General features: G+C 39.6%; 1 protein-coding gene across 7 annotated transcripts in view; it reads left to right on the forward strand.

The window, feature by feature from the left end:
- ARHGAP32 (Rho GTPase activating protein 32) overlaps window positions 1-25,565 on the forward strand; it is a 204,860-nt gene that overhangs the window by 70,700 nt on the left and 108,595 nt on the right. For all 7 annotated transcript variants that reach the window (XM_083714264.1, XM_083714267.1, XM_083714265.1 and 4 more), the window contains one exon: window positions 17,825-17,933. In XM_083714264.1, the coding sequence (XP_083570390.1) occupies window positions 17,825-17,933 (109 nt within the window). The remainder of the gene's footprint in view (window positions 1-17,824; window positions 17,934-25,565) is intronic.

Raw genomic sequence — 25,565 nt, forward strand, 5'->3', positions numbered from 1 at the left:
GTGGGGTATAAATAATAAAATTATTAGTATTAGTATTAATTTATTTAGGGAATGACAAGAGAACCCAAGCCAGAATCTAAATATTGGTTGACGTTGGTTCATGATTCTTGACAGCAATATTTTGATCTGGTAGCAGGATATGCGGATAGGAAAGTTTTATAATAATAAATAGAGAGCTAGAGGCATGCAGCCAAAGATTTAAGTTGACCATCTCAAATCAATATGTGACCTGAAGTAGCTTCTGGCAATTTCTGCACCTCTTTGCTAGTTCTCATTTCCAGTTTGTTTCACTCTCTGATACTTCCCCTTTGTCCATCTATTTTCCTTGGTCCTCTAGTGTGGACCACTTCTCATCCTCATTGATTAGATGCCAGGCCTCTCATGATTGTTGCCTATGGCCCCCATTTCATAAGGCATTCTGCACTGTGATATCAGAGCAACTTGGTCAATTATTGTCATTGCAGCCAGCACTACCACTGAAACTCTTGAATGCATTACAGTATAAGTTGCTATATATATTACAGTACAAGTATTGGTAATGAACATTGTACATTTGATACAAATGTCTATAGCTTTTGCCTGTATTCACCAGCTCCCACTTTGCAACCTTTCCAGTAAGACCTCCCTAAGAACCTCTGTCCAGAAACAGATGAACCAAACCCTTTCTCATGGGAAAGAATGGCAGAGGGCTTGGTGCACTGAGATAAGGCACAGTAGGTGCCCACCTCCAAGCAGCAAAACAACCCCCTCTGGTTTGGCCGCTTTGAGGCAACCGCAGTGCATGAGTGACTTGAAGGATCTGTCCCATCTCTGAGTGAATAGACAACCTCCAACTTTCCTGCCCACTTTGGAACTTTGGGAAAGGGCTGTAGCTCAATTGGTAGGGCATCTGCTTTGGATATGGAAGGTGCAAGTTCAATCCCTTGCATCCCCAGACCCATTCCTGAAACCCTCGAGAGCTGCTTCTAAGTTAGTGTACACAATACTGAGCTAGATAGACCAATTGCCACAGTATAAGGCAGCTCTCTATGTTGCACTTGCCTCTGCCGTTTCATAGTTGCAAGAAAGCCTATTTGCTCATAATGAGCACGGGGGGGGGGGGGGCCTGTAGCACAGTTGCCATGGTGAGTGTGGCAACCAAATCTTGAAGCTTGCTTGTAAGCAAGTATGGCACAACCAAAATGGATTTTCAATGCCATCCTCAGCATTTGTGCCTATTTCTCATGATGAAATATACTGGGGCTGTTTCTAGTGTGATTTCTGCATATTTTTAAATAATCATTTATAAAATAGCTAATATTGTAGTAGAAAAATGAAGTGGTCTAACAATTTTGAGGGCTGTGTCACAAAGTAAATTTAAATTATTGCTGACCATGAGGTGAAAAGACATCTGTCAGGAATGGAAGGTCAGAGAGATGAAGTCACCTTTAAGACATGGTTTAAAGGGGAGACTATAATAGCATGATGTGTAGATGAGGGGATTGGCAATTCTTACTCATAAGACAGGAATGGGCAGCCTCAGGCCGCTGGAGCCTTATGTGGCCCCTCAGGCCTCTTCACTGGGTGACATACCCCTCCACCTCTGTAATAGTTTTTTGCCTGACTTGAATGTGGGCTTGAACTCTTATAATGGCTCTTACTTCCCTTGATGTACATAGCAAGAGTCTGCTGGATCAGACCAATGGCCCATCTAGTTGAGCATCCTTTTCTCACAGTGGCCACTCAGATAGAAGGCTGGAGCGGGATGTGTGTGTAGAAACTAGACTATTCTGCAAAGGTAAAATTCACATTAATTGCTCTATCTACTGCATGTAGCCCCTGGAAGATTGCTCAGAAGGGCAATGCAGACCTTGTGTTGAAGAAGATCCCCCACCCCTGTTGTAAGAAGAGGCCAAAGAGAGTCTGAACAAGGAAGTGAGGAATAAGAATGTCAGAATTATGGAGATAATAACAAGAAACGGGGAAGGGGAGATAGAAGGGGTGTAATCAGGCTCTAATTTGAAATTCTATTTGCATTCAGTGTGGGATGGAAAAAAGTCAGTGTCATGAGCAGGAAATAAGAAGCTAAATTAAGAGGGAACTGATAATGAAAAAGTGGATGAAAATGTGCCGAATAGTAGAATTAAAATAGAAAAAAAGCAGGAAGGTCAGAATGAGGAAGGCAGATAAAACAAATATTACAACAATCAACATGTAAAATAGCAGGTGCTTCAAACAAAGTTTTGGCAGTATCTGGACAAAGTCATAAGAATCTTAGATATGTACAGTGGTACCTCTGGTTACAAACGTAATTTGTCCAATGGAGGTCCATTCTTAACCTGAAACCGTTCTTAACCTGAGATTCTACTTTAGCTAATGGGGCCTCTCCCCGCCACCGCACGATTTCTGTTCCATTCTGGGGCAAAGTTCTTAACCCGAGGTACTGCTTCCGGGTTAGCGGAGTCTGTAACCCAAAGTGTTTGTAACCCGATGTGTTTGTAACCTGAGGTACCACTGTACATTATAGTGACAGAAATGACAAAATTTTGTAATGGAATTAGAGTAGCAAAAGAGTGGAGCATTTTATTTATTTATTTAACATAATTTATAGGCAGCTTATTCATAAAACCTAAGAGGTTTAAATAAAATATAACAATATACTTTAAGTATAACTAATACCTGGTTAAGTATTCTGTCATGGGCACATTAAAATTCTGGACATGGAAGACGGTCAAATAGATGCAGATATAGCAGGAAGAAGGATGTAATGGGATATAGTCAACATAAAAATGGCCCTTGAAACCAGGGGATTAAGTAAAAGTACAAATGGAAAATACAAATGGAAATAATAGGGCCAGGAATCACACACTTTCCACTGGAGTGGAAAGAATGGAGAATGGTGTGCCGTGAACAGATCTACAAAAAAAGAGTGAATGTTCTGATAAGAACAAGATCCCAAACTTGCAAGAAATGCAGTAAGACAAGAATGACTGACAGTATCAGAGTGCTGAAGATAGATTGAGCCAAACAGGAACAGAGGAACAATCTTTTTTTTCAGCAGGGAGAAGATAGCAAGAAATATAAACTAAAACAGTTTTTGCAGAATAATACAGATGACAGTTTGATAATCTAAGAAAAAAATGTGGCGGTGGTGTACTCAAGAAGGTAAAGAAAAATTGGGGAGTGGAGGCAGAAATGTGATGTTGATTTGACAAAAGAGCAGGCTGAAGAGTGAAATTTGAAAAGGCGCCAAGCCGTCTGTTTCAAATAAAAAGCCAGAGGCTGAAGATACTAAAACAAGGCAGTTTGATAAAAATAAGTCTTTTTGGTACACATTAGTTTTGACTGTTAGTGATATTATAACACAGAATGCTCAGTGGGATCCAGTCTTGGTCTTACTTAGGATATTTAATATATATCACAATTAGTGGGAAATGATCTGTTAATACAGGTTAATAATGGGCCCACATGGAAACAGCACATTTCTGGAAATCCAGCAGGGATTTTTCAGGTCAAAGGCAAACAGCATTACCTGAGAAGTTGACAAGCAGTTGTAACATGAACCTGGTGAGAAATACAGCAGGATAAATTTAATTAAATATAGTTCCCTTTTTGTGTTTGTAAATTGTCACAGAGAAGAAATGCACCCCCAACTTCTCTGTACCTTTTTGGGAGGGATACAATGTATAATTGGATAACAATTTCTAGTTTTTGTTGTGACTTTGTTAAACAAATGCAGACACTAAATGTATGTACTAATTGTAGAGCTGACCCACCCAAATAATATTTTTTTTAAAAAAATCAATTTTCAGGTAAGAAACAAAGAGCCAAGTGAACTCTATTATGTCCTGAAACTACATGTAAAATAGCATCTCTTTACCTAGAATCACTAGTGCTTCTACTACATGTAAATGACAGATAGTCCTCCGCTACCACACCTCTAACTCAAGCCGTTATATTGAATTATCTGGGCAGGGATTTCAATGTCTAGTCTAGCTGAGGAAAGTCTCTTCAGGTTTGCTCTTTCAACTAGGACGGGCTAATTTGTCTAATGTTGTGTTTATTCAGTAAACACTTGTTGTTTAGTCATTTAGTCGTGTCCGACTCTTCGTGACCCCATGGACCAGAGAACGCCAGGCACCTCTGTCCTCCACTGCCTCCCGCAGTTTGGTCAAACTCATGCTGGTAACCTCGAAAACACTATCCAACCATCTCGTCCTCTGCCGTCCCCTTCTCCTTGTGCCCTCCATCTTTCCCAGCATCAGGGTCTTCTCCAGGGAGTCTTCTCTTCTCATGAGGTGGCCAAAGTACTGGAGCCTCAGCTTCACAATCTGTCCTTCCAGTGAGCACTCAGGGTTGATTTCCTTCAGTATGGAGAGGTTTGATCTTCTTGCAGTCCATGGGACTCTCAAGAGTCTCCTCCAGCACCATAATTCAAAAGCATCAATTCTTCGGCGATCAGCCTTCTTTATGGTCCAGCTCTCACTTCCATACATCACTACTGGGAAAACCATAGCTTTAACTATACGAACCTTTGTTGGCAAGGTGATGTCTCTACTTCTCAAGATGCTGTCTAGGCCTGTCATTGCCCTTCTCCCAAGAAGCAGGCGTCTTTTAATTTCGTGGCTGCTGTCACCATCTGCAGTGATCATGGAGCCCAAGAAAGTAAAATCTCTCACTACCTCCTTTCCTTCCCCTTCTATTTGCCAGGAGGTGATGGGACCAGTGGCCATGATCTTCGTTTTTTTGATGTTGAGCTTCAGACCATATTTTGCGCTCTCCTCTTTCACCCTCATTAAAAGGTTCTTTAATTCCTCCTCACTTTCTGCCATCAAGGTTGTGTCATCTGCATATCTGAGGTTGTTGATATTTCTTCCGGCAATCTTAATTCCGGCTAGGGATTCATCCAGCCCAGCCTTTCGCATGATGAATTCTGCATATAAGTTAAATAAGCAGGGAGACAAAATACAGCCTTGTCGTACTCCTTTCCCAATTTTGAACCAATCAGTTGTTCCATATCCAGTTCTAACTGTAGCTTCTTGTCCCACATAGAGATTTCTCAGGAGACAGATGAGGTGATCTGGCACTCCCATTTCTTTAAGAACTTGCCATAGTTTGCCGTGGTCGACACAGTCAAAGGCTTTTGCATAGTCAATGAAGCAGAAGTAGATGTCTTTCTGGAACTCTCTAGCTTTCTCCATAATCCAGCGCATGTTTGCAATTTGGTCTCTGGTTCCTCTGCCTCTTCTAAATCCAGCTTGCACTTCTGGGAGTTCTCGGTCCACATACTGCTTGAGCCTTCCTTGTAGAATTTTAAGCATAACCTTACTGGCGTGTGAAATGAGTGCAATTGTGCGGTAGTTGGAGCATTCTTTGGCACTGCCCTTCTTTGGGATTGGGATGTAGACTGATATTCTCCAATCTTCTGGCCACTGCTGAGTTTTCCAAACTTGTTGGCATATTGAGTGTAGCACCTTAACAGCATCATCTTTTAAAATTTTAAATAGTTCAGCTGGAATACCATCACTTCCACTGGCCTTGTTATTTGCAGTGCTTTCTAAGGCCCATTTGACTTCACTCTCCAGGATGTCTGGCTCAAGGTCAGCAACCACACTACCTGGGGTGTACGAGACATCCATATCTTTCTGGTATAATTCCTCTGTGTATTCTTGCCACCTCTTCTTGATGTCTTCTGCTTCTGTTAGGTCCTTTCCACTTTTGTCCTTTATTATGGAAATCTTTGTACGAAATGTTCCTTTCATATCTCCAATTTTCTTGAACAGATCTCTGGTTCTTCCCATTCTATTGCTTTCCTCTATTTCTTTGCATTGCTCGTTTAAGAAGGTCTTCTTGTCTCTCCTTGCTATTCTTTGGAAATCTGCATTCAATTTCCTGTATCTTTCACCATCTCCCTCGCATTTTGCTTGCCTTCTCTCCCCCGCTATTTGTAAGGCCTCATTGGACAGCCACTTTGCTTTCTTGCATTTCCTTTTCATTGGGATGGTTTTCGTAAACCAGTAAATCATTAGTAAACACTACTAATGATAATACAGTAGTTACTATTCTGTGCTTTGCTATTTTAGTAACAGATGTCATACATGAGAGAATAGTCTTCTTGTCTGTGCCTGAACTCTACCAATGATAGGTGGACCTCCTGGCATAACTTGTTCTAAAGCTACAGGGCAATAACAGAACCCATTGGCACCCCACCCTCCTTTCATGCAATGAATGGAATCATAGCAAGGCCTTTTCTTCAGATCTTAAAAAAAGCATAAATAAAAATGGGAGGTTGTTATGGGCCAAAACAATAATGCAGATATCCTGACTACTCACCAATCACGGCTTTAAAGTCTAACAAACTCCTTAAAATGGGATCAGTTGCATAAGAATATTCAGTAGAAAAGCTAGCTCATCTTCCATAGTATTTGTTTTTTTAATACTGTTAAAGGCCAAAGGGTTGCATTAGAATCCCTGAAGATAATGCATTGATGCTAGAAAGCTTCTTTAAGACAAGCATGAGGCAAACGAGAGCTGTCACACTTGCAGCAGTTCGACATCATTAAAAAAATTGCTCATAATTCTGAACTGTGCTATAGTTGCAACAGTACATGGAAGGCACCATATTGTCATGTTTTTACTTTTTGGCAGTTAAAGTTGTATTGCTGACTTTATGTGAAATGGGATTCCCAGTTACACAGTTTTCCATATGAATATTATCAGTAGTTAGACACACACATCAGTTTAGAGCAAGCAAATTATATATTATTCACCAATATCTGTAAGTCCCTCTTTATTTTTTTTTAAATGTATGTTTACCATTTTATTTAAATCATTTAAATGTTTATTCTTTTATTCAAACTGATTCACAATATTCATAAAAACCATTAAGACCAGTAATCACCAGCAACAATTATAACACCCAGATAAGCATAAAGCATAAGCTCACTAATTACAGCAGCCAGAACCAACAATGAAAATCAACCAGTAAACAGCTGGAGGAATTAAAAATGGGAAAAATAAAAATATCTTTTAATTGTCTGTGAATGCATTCCATTGTTAGTGCTCTCCTGATCTCCATAGGGAGATCCACAAAGGGAGTGCCATAGCAGAAAAGGCCCTCTTCCAAACCCGGCTAACAGAACCAGAAAGGGACTCATCCAAAGATTGCAGTGACACGGGTGGATCTCCAATGTCGCACGCAGGTGATTTTGGCAAGTTGATGCTTCGCTGACCTTGAGTGTCATAATAGTAGAAAGGAAAGTAGTCTCTGAACTAAATAAAGCCAAAAACATGTTTGTACTGTGCATTTTTCCAAAGAAAGCTAGGGCAATAATGTAGGCTCTCCATTTTAGTTAAGAGCCTACTTGAGGGACATATCTAACGTTAGGGATAGTCTGGTAGGGGTATGCATCTATTTAGAATTAATTCAGCAGTACTCTTGTTGATATACTGACATGCAATCTCTTATCAGGCATGTTTACAGCAACTTTTGAACTTTCAAATACAGAGGAAAGGAAGAGTGTATCCTAATGGATATAATTATTATGATTTTCATTTTTCTTGCTCCCTTACATCTCCCCTACCCCACAACACCATTTATAGATAGGAATAATATTTCAATAACTTGGAGTTTCATTTCCACCAGCATGCTCTTGCATATTCCTTGCCCGATCATGGTGTTTCATTGTGAAGGCTTAAAATAGTTCTGCTTTCAATATAATGCTCTTTGCCTACAGCTTTGTCAGTGCTAAGTTAAAATCCATAATGAAAATACAATTATTAATTCCACATGAAACAATAATTTCTAGTTCAGCTACATGAAGTAATGGTTTGTTACATTTTTTCATGCACACTTTAGTCCCACCCCCCACCTAAAATTCAATATTCTTAGGTGTTCAATTACGTATAAAATGCTGGCTCTTCAGTAACAAGTGCCATGGGGCCACATTTAAGATGACACTGCCATAAACAAATACAGTGCAGACACATTGGCTACTCCTGCACATCTTGTTAAAGGCAGCCTTTCCTAGCCTTGGGTCTCTAGGTCTCTACAACCCCCATTATCTGTGATCATGAGCCATACTGGTGGGAATTCTAATCAGTTATCTTCTGGGGAGCCTGGGTTGGGGAAGGATGTGCTAAGCCACATTTTTGTGCAACATGTATGAGCTGAAAAGAAACAAATTGAGTTCCTTTGTACCTCACTTCACTCCCGCCTGGTCAGCAAGAGGACTTGGGCAACATTTAATTTCAATTTCCCCTATCAGCCTAGCTGAACCTGAGATAGTGATCATAACTAACTTTAGTTAGTTTCAACAAGCTAGTTTCATAGTCCATCATTCAAAGCTGACTTCCTTTTAACAGTGACTAGAATTTGTAATCAACCTGAGATCCTAATATGCTGAAAAAGGACTCCTGCGCTGCTCATTTTTTAAATATGAATTTTATTTGTTTGAGGCTTCTGAGAAGTGACAACCTTTCACTCTAAAACTGTGGCATGGTATGATGTGTGAATGTAGCGAATATATTGAGATAATGGAAATGGTTCATTAAAAGGCAAATGTGTTCAAACCTTGTGGGGTTCCAAAAGCTTATGTTTAAGACATTAGAGCTTCTGAGCCCAAAAAAGCAAACAGAAAGTAGGTTTGATTGCAAACAGAAAGTAGGTTCATAAACTGTTTTGTTTAAAATTCATCACTTATTCTCAGGGGCAGTATATTGACAACGACCATTTCCCCAAATATGGTAACATTAGGCAAAGGGATAAGTGAAATAAATCAGTATAAAGAAGGAACTGAGGCAAACAGACTGAAGTTTTGTAAATTTGATTTTCTGACTCCAAGGTACCATAGTGACCTTAAAAAAACACATTTGGTTTTGTACCAGGTTTCTCTCTGTGACAAATAGCTGAATAAGAATAAAGCTATCGAGCAGAGAGCTCCTCTGACAGTTAATTTTGACAGTTTCATGTTTTAAGAGCATAGAAAATTACAGATTCCCTACATTATTTTTAGAGGAGACAAAATTGGAGAGAGTCTGATGGCAGAATATATAGTTCACCATAATAAGAAAATACGTTGAGGATGGAGTAATTTGAGAATCCTTAGCTACTTGCTGTGTGTGGTAAAATATGGATGGATGTGCCAGCTGGCAAGCAGCTGCTTCTTAAATCTAACACTTCATTCTTGGTTATAGTGCAGATTAATATAATTCTGAACTAGTGACTCACAGGAGAGAATAGACTTTAGTCTGAAAATTTTACTCTGGCATTAAGTTGTGAAGATCTGGAACCATTGCATGTTATTACATGGAATTTCATAGGCCTGCACCTATAGGTTATACAGTAAGTTATTAAAAAGTTATGGATATAATATCAATATGAATGGTTGCGAGTGGGGACAGCTTTATAATTCCTCCGCATCAAATAAAGGATTCATTAGAGAGGAGCTATAGCCATTATTCTTTTCTAATTACTCTCTTAGAAGCATTGCTGGCAATTCCTACCTTTAAAACACAATGCAAATTTCATAATGATTTATGCAGAATCATTGCTTGGAACAATACTTACATTGCTAATGCTATAAGGAAGTAGGTTAAAAACATTGTTCGGTACTTGTTGAGTTTGTTTTGTGCAAGCTATTTGTCCCTAAGCATGCAGGAAACAGTTATTATAATGAAGGTGCTTCCATTATCTGAATATCAACTACTTTTATGTCCTAGGTTTATTTTAGAGTCCAGGTAGAATAGCTGGAGTGTATGGGAAGAAATCATATATCGTTATATTTTCACAGAAATGGTGGAATTGCAGTAGGGAAACTACCGCATTTTTCCGTGTATAAGGTTAGGATTTTTTAATTTTAAAATAATGTTTAAAATTGGGGGTCGTCTTATACACTGGTAGTTCATAGGAGTGACCTGGGACTGGTTGCTTCCGTGAGTCGGAGATTGTCTTGGGCTTGTTATTGGTGGGCGCGGCAAGGGCTCTTGTTGATTGGCTGTCGCTGCAGCAATTGGGCGGGTGATTGGTGGCGTCCGCCAGTGAGGGGACAGATGATAGCTGGCTTTTGGGATGCATGCAAGTAGCAGCATAGGTCTAGCAGGTGAGCTTTTTTCAGCAATCCTCCCCCCAAAAAGCTCAGCAGTCTCCCCCTGTTTTCTTAATTTGGAGTCTCCCAAATTATAAACGGGGGCGTGTTATATGCAGAAAAATATGGTAGCTGCAGAAGTAAATATTGAAAAGGAGTATCAATTTTCATGAATGCCATCTTCTCTAAAATGTTGCTTTTCCTCCTGCTGTGAATTACTAATAGAACTGCTCATTATGTTGAGGTATGTCACAATTAGCCCTTGGCTAATTAAACAATATATGACCTTTAAAACTGGGGGGTATTGTTTTTGTTTGTTACCATGTTATGCATTTTGTGTTTTATATGGTGAACCACCGTGTGATCCTTGTATGAAGGGTGGTATAATCATCATCATCATCTGTTGAGTGGATATCAGATTAGCATGAGATATCTGGTATTAATTAACTCATGATTCATTATTGGTTTTGGTCCTACCAGTAAGCTACAATAGATAATTGATCACATTTAAAAAGTGTTGGCATCCTGGCATTTCACTTGTCACCACTAACTGCTCTAGACGTACAGCAGTTCCAAACATTTTTCCTGCACCCTGATGTGCAAGTGGACCATTTTTCTGTAGTAAATAATAAAACATGCTAATGATGTTTTGGGAAATTATATTCTGTGAAAATTGTTCCTTGACCTACCCGTAGACCATTTGAATGAACTAGAATGGCTCATTCTTTTTCTTGTCAAGTGTGTTTTCTCTTTCAGATTGTTTTTTTCTTCACATGTTCCCACCCTCCTTTATGCATATCGATTTAGTGGTTGTGACATTATTATTTACCAGGCTGCTTTCTGGGCTGCTTTTCTTTATTACATTTGCAGGGAGGCTGGCAGTTATGGTTTGCATTGTAGGCTTTGGGTTTATGTTTGGTTTTACGATGATTTTTTATTATTCTTTGTATGGCAAATGTTTGTATATATTGCTTAGAAATGATATTTTTAAAGCACAATATAAATGCCATAAAATAATTAATTAAAATTGGCTTATAAATAACCACTGGGTGGTAAAAATTGCTTTTGGGAAACCAAGTAGGGAACACGTTGCAAACAGCAAAGTGGTTTGTTCTGTTCTTTCAGGCGTTTAACTGTGTCACAGATAACTCTATTTGTTAGTGGTCTTGTAAGCAGGCTAGGTCATTTTTTGTGGTCCAGAAACTTTCAGTGAATTGGTTTGAAAGGGTTATTAGTGAGGAAAATGGCCAGTCCATTTTGCATCATGGGAGATGAACTATGAACTGGGCCTGCCTTGGTTGAAATCTTTAATGCGGCCATGAGAAATTGTGTACTTGGAAAAATGGAACAGGAATTACTTCTGCTCATTTATATTTGCATACCTTAATTGTTAGCTGTTAATTTTGCTGAAAATATTGTTCTTGTTGATTTCTCAAACTTTCCTGATGCAATTAAGAAATGAATCCTAAGCTTGAAACAAATTGGTTATGCCTGTTTTCCTTAGTTTCTTCTAACTAATGGAAGACTGCCTCAGTTTGCTTTCAACAATGCCTCATTTCTTGTGTAAGGCTAATAGCAGGGTCAGTTCATTATTCTGCTTTCCTTCACTAGCATCAGCATAAATGACATTCGTCATTGTTCTTCTAGCACTTTTTAATGGGTTCTGAGACGGATTTTTTTCAAAGCTAAAAACAGGGCCAACCATGACAGTTACATACCAGCCTTTCAAGTGAAATTATTTAAGTATCCATGGACCAGTTAGATCCTAGCCTCTTTCCCCACACTTTTTTTGAAAAAAGCATCGTGAATTGGGTCTGTAATATGCAGTGCCAAGGCTTTGAAGTTCTTTTTTATTTTTGCTCAAGAAAACATTTTCATTATCCACAGTACAACTCAGAATAATTAAAAGGGTCATATTGAAATATGTCTGCCTCTAGCACAAGGCAGTGTGGATTGGAGAGAAGTGTTAACCTAACTGGCATCTTGAACTCAAATATTTGTGCTAGCTTATCTGCTAGTGATGGTGGTGCAATGTCATGCCTTGTGACATTGCTGTGATCATTGGTCCCATCCTTCTTAGCTAGCAAAACACATCCAGGTGTTGTTGTTTTTACACATGTCACCAGAGGAATGCCCTCCACCTTCTCTTGCACTATTTGCACCATGGATGGCATTAATGTGGGACTAATAGAAATGAGAAGGACCATTAGGGAAAAAAGTACTGGTACACTTTGTGGCCAGGGCAGGTTTTCTGTTTACCATACAAACGGATGTGAAGTGAACTGAGGTAGGCCTTTTGGAATGCACCCTCAGGGTTATTTGTCGTACCAAAAGAAGGAAAACAGACAGACTTACGCATTAGATAGTGACCTTCCAAATCTCTTTTTGAGGTGACCTTACACATCTTTCTTCATAAGTAGCACTTTCCCTTATGTTTGTTTGCTATGTTGCGTGGGAAGACAGCTCAGGGGAAATTTCAACCTCTGCATTTGTGTCTGTTCTGCTTTTGTGGGCAATCAGGTTAGTGGCTTGCAGTTAAGTGTATTGCTAATGGCCAAATCCTCTGGAAAGTAGGTTGTCTTAATTTGCAACCAATAGGAGGGGAATGTGAATTAAGACTTGCCCTCTTAAAACTAAGCCACTGATTTATTACCAGGGTATTGTTTCACCTCTTCCTTCCATCAATCTATTAATTGGAATTTAGTAAAACTTTAATACCTTGTCATAAAGACTTGAGCATTTCAAGGAAACGTAGTAATTAGTACAGTATTAAATTCTTACCCAGCTGCACTCATGACAAGAGGCAACTGGATGATAACTTGAGCGACCTTCGGTATTGAATTCAGGATTGTTCTTTATATCGTTCAGTATGTTTAATGAGCATAAAAGTAGGCTTAAGAGAGGTAATAGGCTGATATAGCTGTACTCATAGTTCTCCTGAAATTGCCTCCCCCTCTTTACAAACAGCATTGGACATTAAGAAAGTGTTTTCTTTTATGACCATCTAGATAAATCCAGAACATCGTTTCTTTTTATTGAGAGCAGTGAATTGCAGTGGCGAGTCTATCAGACTAGGCCCCAGGAGACCTTGGTTCATATCACTACATCATGGCACTCTCACTGGGTGACTTTGGGTCAGCCACTATCTCTCAACCTAATCTACCTCACAGGGTTGTTGTGAGGGTGAAACGGACTTGCTAGAGAACCACGTATGCACCTTGAGCTCCTCGGAGGAAAGTTGGGGGGGTATAAATGACATAAATAAGTGCTAAAGGGCTTGCTGTGTTAGTCAGTTGCAGTAAAAGCAACAAAGAGTATTGTGTAAAATAGATGCAGAGTCTTCCCACATCCAGTCTGCACTTTGCTTTTCCATGAATGATTGAGGAGTATTTTTATTTATTTATTAAATTTGTATACCACCCTTCATCCAAAGATCACAGGGTGGTTCACATAGGAAAAGACAGCAAATGTGACTTTTTCCCTTTAGTGGAAGATTTATTAATATTTACATTTTACATTTTGAATATTTTCAGCCCATTCGTAGAGAAAATAACCTCAGAAGTGTTCACTTAACAATAAGCAGACAAACGTTAGTATAGTCTAGTTACTTTGGTCATATTCAGTTAGCCATCACACTGGATGGTAGACAGCCAAATGGAACAAACTTTACAGCATCAAAAAGTACATGCATGAGGCTATATAAGGAAGGTACCTCGGGTTACATACGCTTCAGGATACATACACTTCAGGATACAGACTCTGCTAACCCAGAAATAGTACCTCGGGTTAAGAATTTTGCTTCAGGATGAGAACAGAAATTGTGGCGCGGCGACAGCAGGAGGCCCCATTAGCTAAAGTGGTGATTCAGGTTAAGAACAGTTTCAGGTTAAGAACGGACCTCTGGAACGAATTAAGTATGTAACCAGAGGTACCACTGTACATTTCAAGATAAAAGGTACCTGTGCTTCCACAAATCTGTTTTGACATTAGTTTTAGAGCCCAAGTATTTTGTTAATGTGGATTACAAAGGAGTGGGAGGGAGAATACAGTGAAAATCATATTGAAATCATGTAATTAAGGGATCCTCTCAGGATTACCTTGGTAACCAGTATATTCAAAAAAATAGCTTTGCTGATACAGGGGTCTCAACCAGTGTTTGTGTTCCATTAGATTGGCATATCAAGGTTAAATTTGGGACTGCAGTTCTTTCATGTTCTGTATTTAAAGATTGTTAGACTTGCCCTTGGGAGATTACTGGACAGAAACAGGTTATTTGAATATTTAGAGTAGGGCAAAGCCTAGAAAGTTATTTCCTTTTTGTCAGCAGACCTAGAAAGCTTTGACCTTTCTTGCAGAGTAGTTGGTTTAAATAGATTCCTTGGTAGGCACTGAAACAAGTTTCCATCTTTTGCAAAATTACTTGAAAAAGAGAGTGCATTTTCAGAAAGTAGTGTAGTGCAGTTGCTAGGACCCTCTTTTCAGATTATTTCCTAGGATAGAATCCAGGAAGAGATTGAGAATAATTCTAAGGCTCATTCATCTCTTCCCTGCCAATGGCTGAATTGAAAGATCCATTGTTTTAAGTGGGACTTACATAACTGTGAGAGAACCCATTTTTAGATCTTAGGCTCTAGGCCCTTCAGAAGTGATTAGGCTGATAATTTATTTTATTTAACTGGATTTGTATACCACATGATTGTAGAAACATTGAAGCAGTTTATTATTACTTTATGAATCAATAATTATATTCTGCCCCAAATTATAAATAAATTCAGCAGTTTAAAAAAGAGCTATATCAAGAGACTTGCATACAGCAAACCATACATGATTCCTTGCTACTACACCTCACGACCAACACTGAAGTGGCAAGCACCATGGCTTTGTCCGTGAAGGGTTAATATGTAAAGTGTTACTTATACAAAAAGCAAGCTATGTAAACTGCAAACAGTAACCCAGTTAACTCACCCCTACCTTAGAGGCCCCTTCCCATCTCTCATCCATCTCTCAGGTGAGAGAAGTAGCTGACAGCTAGCCAGCGTGAGAAGCCTCCGCTCTCCCAACTAATTGAACCAAAACCAAGGCTTCCAAGCAAGCAGATAAACATTTATGAGTTCATTCTTTCAGTAAATACCAAATAATCCTGGGATTATCTTGACTACCAAGTTGCTGTTTACAGGTCTTCCGGGTCATTTGCACCATTTGGTTCTACATATCTAGGGTAGTCATGCTTTCCTGGTCCAGAATGGTCATAGCTGTTGTACCAGCTGAAGCTGGTAAAAGGTCCTGTGTGTTTTGACATCTGAGATTTGAATGTTTTATTTATTTATTTTAAGAAATGATAGTCACATGTGGCTTGTGGCAAGGAGTGTTAATGTGGATGTAAGCATGCAAGTGATATGTAAGTCATCTCTAAAAACAAGCAAATTTGTGACAACCAGAAATAAGACTTAACTGTTCTTGTTTGATTTTGTTATAATGTAAGCCAGTGGGCACAGGAAGCTGTGACTAATACCCTTTCATTATTTGACTTAATGAGTTATGTAGTCTTAAAGGTCACCTCTTCAAATATGAATATAAATTAATGGGAACACTCCAGAGAAATTGGAACTTCTGAACAAGCCACATTGATTTTAAGTAGTGGCCTTGCACAAAAGAATTCAGTTCCAAAGACAACAGAGAACAAAAATGCAATGTATCATGTTTGTTAGCAAGATTCTATCCATGTCCTTTAATTAAGAAATTGAAGAAATAACTGAGTCACATTACCAGATATGGAAAAAAGGATAAAACACAATTTTAAAACTACATATTGCTTTTGGAAATGGCAGAAGATGTTAAACCTTCCTAGCCACCATTCACCGTTGTTGGGCTTCTGCCAGTCTCTCTTAGTTTGCTTTTTGCAATGGTGGCAGCTCTGTTGTGATAGGAAAGCATATTGTGATATGATTGCTATTGGAAAGTAATGAAGGCACAGTGGGGGTGTGGGGGTGCGTGGCCTCATTGAGTTGAGATCGAGGGCCTAATGTGGCTGATAGGCTCTAGGAGATGGCTGGACCAATCACATACCTGTTCTTCTAATGCAACAGTGTATATTGGGTGGCATCCAATTATGTCTGCCCACTTGCTCAATCAAAATCTTCATTAATAGCAACACTCAAGGTTTCTCCAGCAGTCCCAACATACCCAAAACCTGCTCTGTAGGGTCCCCCAAGCCTTGTGGGGTTAAAGACAATAAGGCACAAGTTTCTCAGACTTTAATATCTGTAGTTTTAGCTTTAAATATGAATCCAGGTCCAGATCTTTATGAAAATTTTATGCAGATAAACTATTGTCTTATAATCTCATCAATTTAGATGAAAAATCCTCTGCAGAAGTAATACATAACTAAATAATTAACAGTAGTCAGAACTCCTATATTTGAACCAGAAGAGGAACAATAAGATTAAACTACCTACTGACTCCTGTGGGAAGTACAGTGGTGCCTCGCAAGACGAAATTAATTCATTCCGCAAGTCTTTTCGTCTTGCGAGTTTTTCGTCTTGCGAAGCACGGTTTCCCATAGGAATGCATTAAAAATCAATTAATGCGTTCCTATGGAAACCTCCTTCAGACCAGGTCCGGGGACAGTCTGTCCCCCGACCTCTTCTGAAGGCTGGCGGGGGCGAAAGTCTTTGCTCTCCCCCCCCCCCGCCTGCCTTCCCGGGAGAGCGGAGAAATGCAGCGCTGCGTTTCTCTGCTCTCCTGGAAGGCAGGCAGGGGGGAGCAAAGACTTTTGCCCCCCGCCAGCCTTCAGAAGAGGTCCAGGACCTCTTCTGAAGGCGGGCGGGGGGCAAAAGTCTTTGCTCCCCCCCGCCTGCCTTCAAAAGCCGTCCGGGGGCTTTTAAATCGCCCCGGGACAGTCCCGGGGCGATTTAAAAGCCCCTGGGAAGGCAGGCAGGGGGGACAAAGACTTTTGCCCCCCGCCAGCCTTCAGAAGAGGTTGGGCGGGGGGCAAAAGTCTTTGTCCCCCCTGCCTGCCTTCCCTGCATGCTGGAGTGTGGTGAAATTACTGTAAAAATTAATAATATTAAATTGTCAGGCTGGGCCCCCAGTGTACTGTATAATAGGTCTAATATATCTACCTTTACCTCACAATTGTGAAGAGAAAATTCGAAAATTCAGATTTATAAGGGAAGTGTTTTTAGCGATGTGTATAGTGTAAGGAGATGTGTACCGTGTAAAACCTTGGTGGAAGAATGCCACATAGCAAGACATTCAACAGTCTAAAACCTTTGCTTAATACAACAGTGAAACTTGGTGAAAGAATGCCACATAGCAGGCTTTAAACAGCCATTTGCTCTATGGCCTGCAGCAGGTAGCTAAGTAACTAGGCAAAAATATTTTACGAAAGTTATGTATTTTGTACTGTGCAGAGGAAGACTAACATGGACTTCTGTGGATTTATTTGCAAAGTTGGCTTAAAGTGTCATCTGCAGAAATTATGGTAGTGTAGTTAATAGATCTGCGAGTTAAAGTTAGGCAGCCTGAAAACAAATCTTCCCTTGAATAAATGTGTTCCAAACAGTAGTTCTGGAAATTGATTGCTGTTATTAGGATAAGAGATTTCTAGAGTTTACAAACAGGTTTAGAAATTTAAAAAAGAAAAGCTAGAGCAGGTTCGCAAGATGAGATAGGTGCATTCAAAGTATCATTATGTTCAAAATGATCAAAACTTGCTCAAAATGTAGAATTTATCTAATGACTACATCATTTTACTCTAGGATGATGAAGTCCTCTTTGCATGCAGAAGAGGATGATTTTGTGCCAGAACTTCAGAGAAGCATTCATCCCCGTGAAAGACCAGATTGGGAAGAGACTCTCAGTGCAATGGTAAAGTTTCACTTCCTTTTATGCATTGTTGTCTGTAGTCCTTGAAATGCTGTTCACTGCTTTATAGAGTGTGGTTTACTGCCTCCCCCGCCCCACCCCCCAAAAAATCATCCCACTTAGATCATATTTATAAAATTGAGTATTGTGCAACACATTACATTCTTTGGATATATACCAATAGTGAGAAGGAGATGATGATGATGCCTGGTGATTCTGTTCCATGAATACATGCCTTGAAGCATGTCTAGTGATCGTTTAAATGTTCCATAATGTTGCAATGATTTTCAATTTGCATTAAGCTCTCTTTCAGCTAGGATCCATAATGTGTGATCTTTCCCCCTTCTTTCTAGTGGAAAATGGTCATTGAAACATAACTTACGTAAAAACGATTAACAAGATTAATCTGGTCTGAGTTCCTTCAAAACTCACCAATCGGCAAGCTTACATTATTAAAATTTCTCCCACACTCATATGCTTAATTCACAAGCAGCATTTGGAAAATGTGAAAAGTGAAGGATGAAGGTTCTTTTAAGTCCATTTTTAACGTATGTTTTGCTTTGCCAGGGAAACAAAAAAAGGTGTGAATGCTGAGCACTGCTTGTTTCCCATAGCAGTAGCTGTTCTAGTTTTCTCCTTCGGCTCGATGGTAAAAAGAGCTTGCCACATGCTGAAGTGAGGGGCACCCCTGCTGTTCTAGCTCTGTTCTGTAGTTAGGTAAAGGTAAAGGGACCCCTGACTGTTAAGTCCAGCCGCGGACGACTCTGGGGTTGCAGCGCTCATCTCGCTTTACTGGCCGAGGGAGCAGACAGCTTCCGGGTCATGTGGCCAGCATGACGAAGCTGCTTCTGGTGAACCAGAGCAGCACAAGGAAACACCATTTACCTTCCCTGTTTGCACTATTTGTGCTTTTGAACTGCTAGGTTGGCAGGTGCAGGAACCGAGCAATGGGAGCTCACCTGGTCGCTGGGATTTGAACCGCCGACCTTCTGATTGGCAAACCCTAGGCTCTGTGGTTTAGACTACAGCGCCACCCGCTCTGTAGTTAGGCCCATCCTATTCCATTTCCTTCTCAAGTCAGTCCCTGCCCATATATGCTTTTTACTTGTATCCATGGTAAATACAACTCATAGCAATGCAACTTGGGGGAGGTAACCTTATTTGAGCTGATAGTTTGTTTTTCTCAATTAAAAAAATGTGAATATATTTGTTACTTCCTATGACTCACTTAAGATACTTACTTTAACAAGCACCGTGTGGGTAGGCGGAATGAATCTTTTTATTAAGCTAATGCTTTTGGGCAGGGCAATGGAAGATCTGGAATTATTTAAGAATGTTTATAACCCACTGTCTATATGAAGTTCATATAAAGTTTCTGTGAAGAAAAATATCTCACCTACATGTTGCTTAATTGTACACATGGGAGTGATCCACACCAAAGCAGCCCCAATGCCACAAAGGTAACGTTGGTGCTGTAGATCTAGCAATTATGGTTACTTCCAGATGACCTGTTGGTTGACCATTTATCTTGACTCATCTGCATAATGTTTACAAGGAGTTAGATGTTGACTACTGAGTGCTCATTCTGATTTTCTAATGGCAATGTAACATGGCCTTGCATCAAGCAGCTGTTATAACCGTACTTCGTAGCACATTTTCTTGTCAATTTATTCATTGAGGAAGGTCTGGGTTGTATCAAGTGCTAGTCCTAGTCTGAGTAGACCCATTGAAATTAATAAATATGGCTAGCTTGGCACCATTATTTTCAGTGGGTCAACTCTAAGTAGAAGTTGGTTGGCTATGCCCCCCCTGTTTTTTGTTTTTTTAAGGAGTGGATGTGGGGAACTGGTTTGTTGTGCAAGAACACTTAACTGACTTTCTGTGTACAGCCTGAATTTACCAGTTTATGACTGAGTTACACTTGAGAAGGGTAACTGTCTAGAAATACCCAGAATCGTGTAATCGAAGTTTTGCAAGGTCAATATCACCACTGTAGATCTGAGTAAAAAGTGAGGCTATCCTATCCTATTCTAGGATCAATACTTGGGATGGAAACAGTATTCTAGCAACTTAAGGAACATCTGAGTTTTATTTTATCAAAATGTTTCCCACTTTTCTGTGCTCTTGGTTTTCAGTGACCATTAGGAGAAACCCAGATGAACTCCAAGGCATTTCTCAGAGAGGGCCAACTATCAGTTGGTTCAACAGCAGTTTTTGTTTGTTTGTTTATATGTTCTTGTTTTATTATGAGTCTGTTCTTCATTTTATTGAAGATTAAATTAAAAATTAAAGCATTCTTTTCACCTTTTATTAAGAAAATCACTATACAGTGGTACGTCGGGTTACAAACACTTTGGGTTACAGACTCCGCTAACCCGGAAGTAGTACCTCGGGTTAAGAACTTTACCTCAGGATGAGAACAGATATTGTGCGGCGGCAGCGGGAGGCCCATTAGCTAAAGAACGGTTTCAGGTTAAGAATGGACCTTGGAACAAATTAAGTTTGTAATGGGAGGTACTACTGTATTTGAACTAGAACATTTTCATTGCTATTCTGCATCATTCCGACAATCTCTTTATTGCAGTGATGGGAACTGCTTTCTAAAGGCTGTTGCAGAAGAGCAGTACATTTTCTCCACCAGGAAGGCTGCACTGCACATAAATTTACACTGTCTCAAAGTACCCATCTGTTGGCACTGATAGAAAGTAGGAGAGATTATTTGCTGTAGCGTGGCTTTATGTTGTGGTAATAGGACTGAACCTTCTAAAGCAGTTTGTCTTCCTGGCTAAAGCACACCCTTGGCTATTTGTTCACAAAATCCCTCCTAGCTAGTTTAGTGAATTGAATGTAATTCTTTTCCAATGCAAGATATATTATTTGCTAGGCAATAGATTTCAATTGTTGTAATCAATTGTCATTACACTGTAACTCCCACAAACAAAACAACAACAAAACAAGTAAATCCAAAAGTATGTTAAACATTTGATTTTTCAGAAATGCAGATGATCAAAACTTAAAATTCTGAAGTTCTTCACATCATTTGGATTAAAAAATCTCATTGACTGTTGACAGTATTTGGGGTCAAAAAACATAAAAAGTAGCTTTCTCGCTGTTTGTGTATTTAAATCCCAGGCAACAGTTCTGTTTATGTCACCTCATGGAGAAATGCACAAACTCAGTTCTAGTTAAAAGATGCCATTTGGAGAATCTTATTCAAGGAACCAGTTAATTAGAAAAAATGACATTAACTAAAGTGTTGGATAGGAAAGGCACCCAAGCTGTCCTGCTCTCTTAACTAGTAAGCAAGTACACTCTTTCTTATATTTATACTAGTCTAAGAATTTTAGTTCTTCTTTTAGAAATAGATTTCGGTATAGCTATTATTTTCTTTGTTAATGTATACTGCAGAGGAATGTTTTTATGGAGGCTTTCTGTGCTCTTAGTGTTAAAATGTCCAAGCTTATTACTTGTTCTGTTGTCTGCTCATGTGACTTCAGGCAGGTGTTCCTGGTATCCTTGCAAAGATTAAGCGCAGTTAAATCAAAAGGCTTGAGCTAAATAAATCTAGGATGGATCAAGATGAAAGGCATCAGGTTGAGGAAGTCCATAACACCACAGGAAAAGTATAGGATATATATTAGTTTGGCATGTCTCTCCAGTCTTCTACTGTGTTTCAAAAAAAGGCTGTATGATCTGAAGTCAAGATCCCTTTTGAGATAGAGGCAATAATTATTTTATTTTTCATTTACCGTGGATTTTCACCTAAAACTCCTAAAGTGATGTACAGAAAACCCAACACATTTGTTTGTTGTTCAGCAGAAATAAGTAGGAGTCCTGTAAATAACAGTTGTGATTGCGAGTCAGATGTACTCCATAGGAGGGACATGGTTGCATCTGCACAGTACCTCTCTCTCTGTGTGTGTTTCTGGTAGGCTATATAGTCTGTTAGTTAAGACAGTTCTTCATATGGAAATATTGGCAGTGACTATCAAAGCCTGAAATCCATGTCCAACTTCTGAAGTTTTTGGATATTCGTATTCTTATATTAGGAAACTATACCGAGGAGCAGAATGTCTTCATAGCAATACTCCTTTTCTAAACCTATTGATTTTATGCCATGAGGTTGCTCTTCTGGTACATACCTTAGTGATCACTTCAAAGATCTCATCACCCCTAGTTGAACCAAACTATTAACTACAGCAGAAGGGCCATTAGAAACTGACATTCTAGTTGTATGGAGGTGTTGTCTTTTAAAACTGATGTTGCAGCCTAGGGAGTGTTGCATTTTTTTTTTAAAAAAAGCAGGCTCCTGTATGACAATTAAAACCTAGCTTCTGCAGCTGTCAAATTTTGCCATCACTAGGCTTCCTAAAAATAAAATAATGTTTGTGGAGGGCTTTTATTTCACTCCCAAATGAGTCTTGTAATTGACATCTTCTGACAGCTCATGCAAAACTGATGTATTGCTTTTTGTTTAACTCTTGAAATGCAGGGCTATTCTAATTGTTATTCACCTGAACTGGTTATGCTATTGGCAGTAGCCTGTCAACCTTTCTCCCCCCCCCCCCCCATGTCCAGCAAATGGTTGTGAAAAGTTATATGCTTCAAAAACGGTTAATAATGCCACAATTAATTGGTTAAAAAGGATGCACATTTTATTACCTGTTATTAAATTAATCTAAAATAAGATAACAACATACAGATCTAGAATGAGTGTCCATCACCATTTTTTATGGTTACCTTGGAGAGACTTAATATGTTGGAAGGAATGTGAAAGTCATTGTGCCCCTTCCATTTACGTATAGGAGAGGAAACTGGAAGGTCTTGTATGTCATAGAATACATTGTGATAATGTAAGATATTGTTAAACAGTGTAATGGCATAGCATGGAGCCTGCACTTTAAGCGGGAAGGGAGGCAGGCATGGTTAAGCATGACTTGCAAGTGTGACCATTGACTAATAAACAGAGCAGTTGTTTTGCTGCCAATGGTTTTGCTCAAGGAGTTAGACATCGTTTAGATTGTGAGCTCTTTGGGGACAGTGATTGAAATTGCTGTAGTGAAATTGCTGTAACTTACTTCCCCTGTGGACTCACAACATAGTGGATTGTAAATTTTATGTCCAGAAACCTTTATATGCTGCCTTTTCAGCCCTCTAAAGAGCTCCCAAGGCAGTTCACAAGAATAAATAATAAAGCACAGCCCTGAGACTGTATTTTGTTACACAGTTCTCTGAGTTTCTTGCACCTTCCTTTTCTTCATGACCTTGCTCTGTCCCTGCCCTCTTTCAAACCCCACTTACTTCATAAAACTTTTTTATGAATCATTGCATTCTCAGGCTACTTGATCCACTGTTGCTTTCTGACTCCTCTTCACCTGTCCAGTATTCATGGTCTATCCCTAACAGCTGTCTTTTTCCACTCCTTGTCTTGAATGACAGTTGTAGAACATGAGCAATCTAGACATGGGTTGTGTCACTTCTCTATACCATCATGGGAAGATAATACCAGTAGCAATAAATGTCATATACTTCCAGCTAACTGGCTGCTCATTATTCTAATGCTATTTAATTATCTTATGAACATACAGAAGTCAAATGTTCCAACTCCACAATATTACCAAAAGACAGTACTCACTTCCGTTAGAAGGCACCATTGAAGAATCTCCATCTATTCATCTATTTATCACAGTAAAGCTGTCCATGATTGCTTTGTTCCTGGTCAACTTTAGCCCAGTATTTTTTGTTTTTTCTTTCTGCAGTGAAAACAATTTTATTACTATTTGTCAATGTAGAGTTCTGTGGTTATGTAAAGAAAATGTAGACTGTTGATGTCTTGCTATTGTTTGTGTCTTTCATTTATTTATTTTATTAAATTTGTATTCCACCCTTCCTCCCAAAGAAGCTGGATAAAACAATGCCATTAAAAATAAATTTAAAACTTACTAAAACAATATGCACAAAAGAAACACTAAACAGATTTGGTTATAGCTGTTTTAAAATCATGCATCCAGAAAGAATTCTTTTCAGCAGATGTTCAAACAGCATCATGAGGAGGCCTGCCTAATTGCAAATAGGCAGGGGGTCCGTTTCTCATATATTCTACAAACTGTATTAGTACTACTTGAGAATCACTTTTGTCAAAAGCAGATAAAATGTTAAAGCAGGCTAATAATTTCAATTAAACAAGTTAAAATCTGTTCAAATGTCTTAGTAATTAAATATGATTTGCCATTTCTGTTCTTTTCTGTTTCTGTGGCTTCAATCCTTAATCCCTCCACCAATTTTGCTTCATGTGATTTAGCCCATTACATTGTATCCACCTTCACTCAGAGCCTCATTCACACAAACAGCAGATGAGTGGAGTCGGGTAGCCTCCAAACTACAAGGGAGTTGTATGTGACTTCCATGCACATTGAAAACTTAATGTCAGGGAACACGGCTTCAGTGACCCTCATCTTTCCCTGATACGTTTGCCAGTGCGGTGTAGTGGTTAAGAGTGGTAGACTCGTAATCTGGTGAACCGGGTTCGCATCTCCGCTCCTCCACATGCAGCTGCTGGGTGACCTTGGGCAAGTCACACTTCTCTGAAGTCTCTCAGCCCCACTCACCTCACTGAGTGTTCGTTGTGGGGGAGGAAGGGAAAGGAGAATGTTAGCCGCTTTGAGACTCCTTCGGGTAGTGATAAAGCGGGATATCAAATCCAAACTCTTCTTCTTCTCCTCCTCCACATGCAGCTGCTGGGTGACTTTGGGCCAGTTCCTCCTCCTCCTCCTCCTCCTCCTCCTCCTCCTCCTCCTCCTCCTCCTCCTCCTCTTCTTCTTCTTCTGTGCAAGGAACATCACCCTATATTCTATATGTAGCCAAAATGGTAACTGCCACTCCCAAGAGGGGGGTATCAGACAGAGTCAGCATAACCTCAAAGTTTGCAAGACAAAAATGCTGCTGCCTTTACTGTGCTTTGGTTCTCTGGGCAAGCCTCAAAGTAATTCTGAGCAGTCTAGGGATGGGTGAAGCCCTCTAGATACCATGCACCAGCTGGTAACATCAGCTGTGCTTGTGTTTCACCAGAGGTCTATGTGTTTCTGTGCTTGGGAAAAAGAAATGCAGCAGGTGCCTTAATGTTTTGCCCTCCTCTCTAAGATTTACCCCTAGGCAAGAGATTTAGAATGCTCAGTCCTTTAATGCAATAACGCAATGGCTTTTTAAAACCTTTGATGTTTATCAGAGTAACTGCTGCTCCTTATGCAGCCTCAGAGGCTGCTTGAAAGGGTTTATCTGACTTCCTAGTGCAGCTTTTTAGGAAGCATGGAGAAGTACTTGGGTGGGAAGCTGCGTGGTGAAAACCCCGTAGTGTGAAAGCTCCACCTGTGTCTCTTCAAATCTTGCCCTGAAGCTTGAGCTGCTGCAACTACTTTGAGGATTAATCTTAGAACCTACTCTTTTCACTTTGTAAATGAATTCTATTTTTTAAAAGGCAGTTGTCTTTGGGTTTCATTTCTATTTGATAAAGTCTCACTTGCTCAGAGCAGACCCTGACCTTAATGTCAAAGAGGTGTACAGCCTCAAAGAGTTATGGTTAAAGGGAAGGGACATAGGGATGTTTGGATAAAGGCACATGACAGCCATGAAAGAGGG

This window comes from Podarcis gaigeae, assembly GCF_964106915.1.
Source record: "Podarcis gaigeae genome assembly, chromosome: 15".
Taxonomy (NCBI): domain Eukaryota; kingdom Metazoa; phylum Chordata; class Lepidosauria; order Squamata; family Lacertidae; genus Podarcis; species Podarcis gaigeae.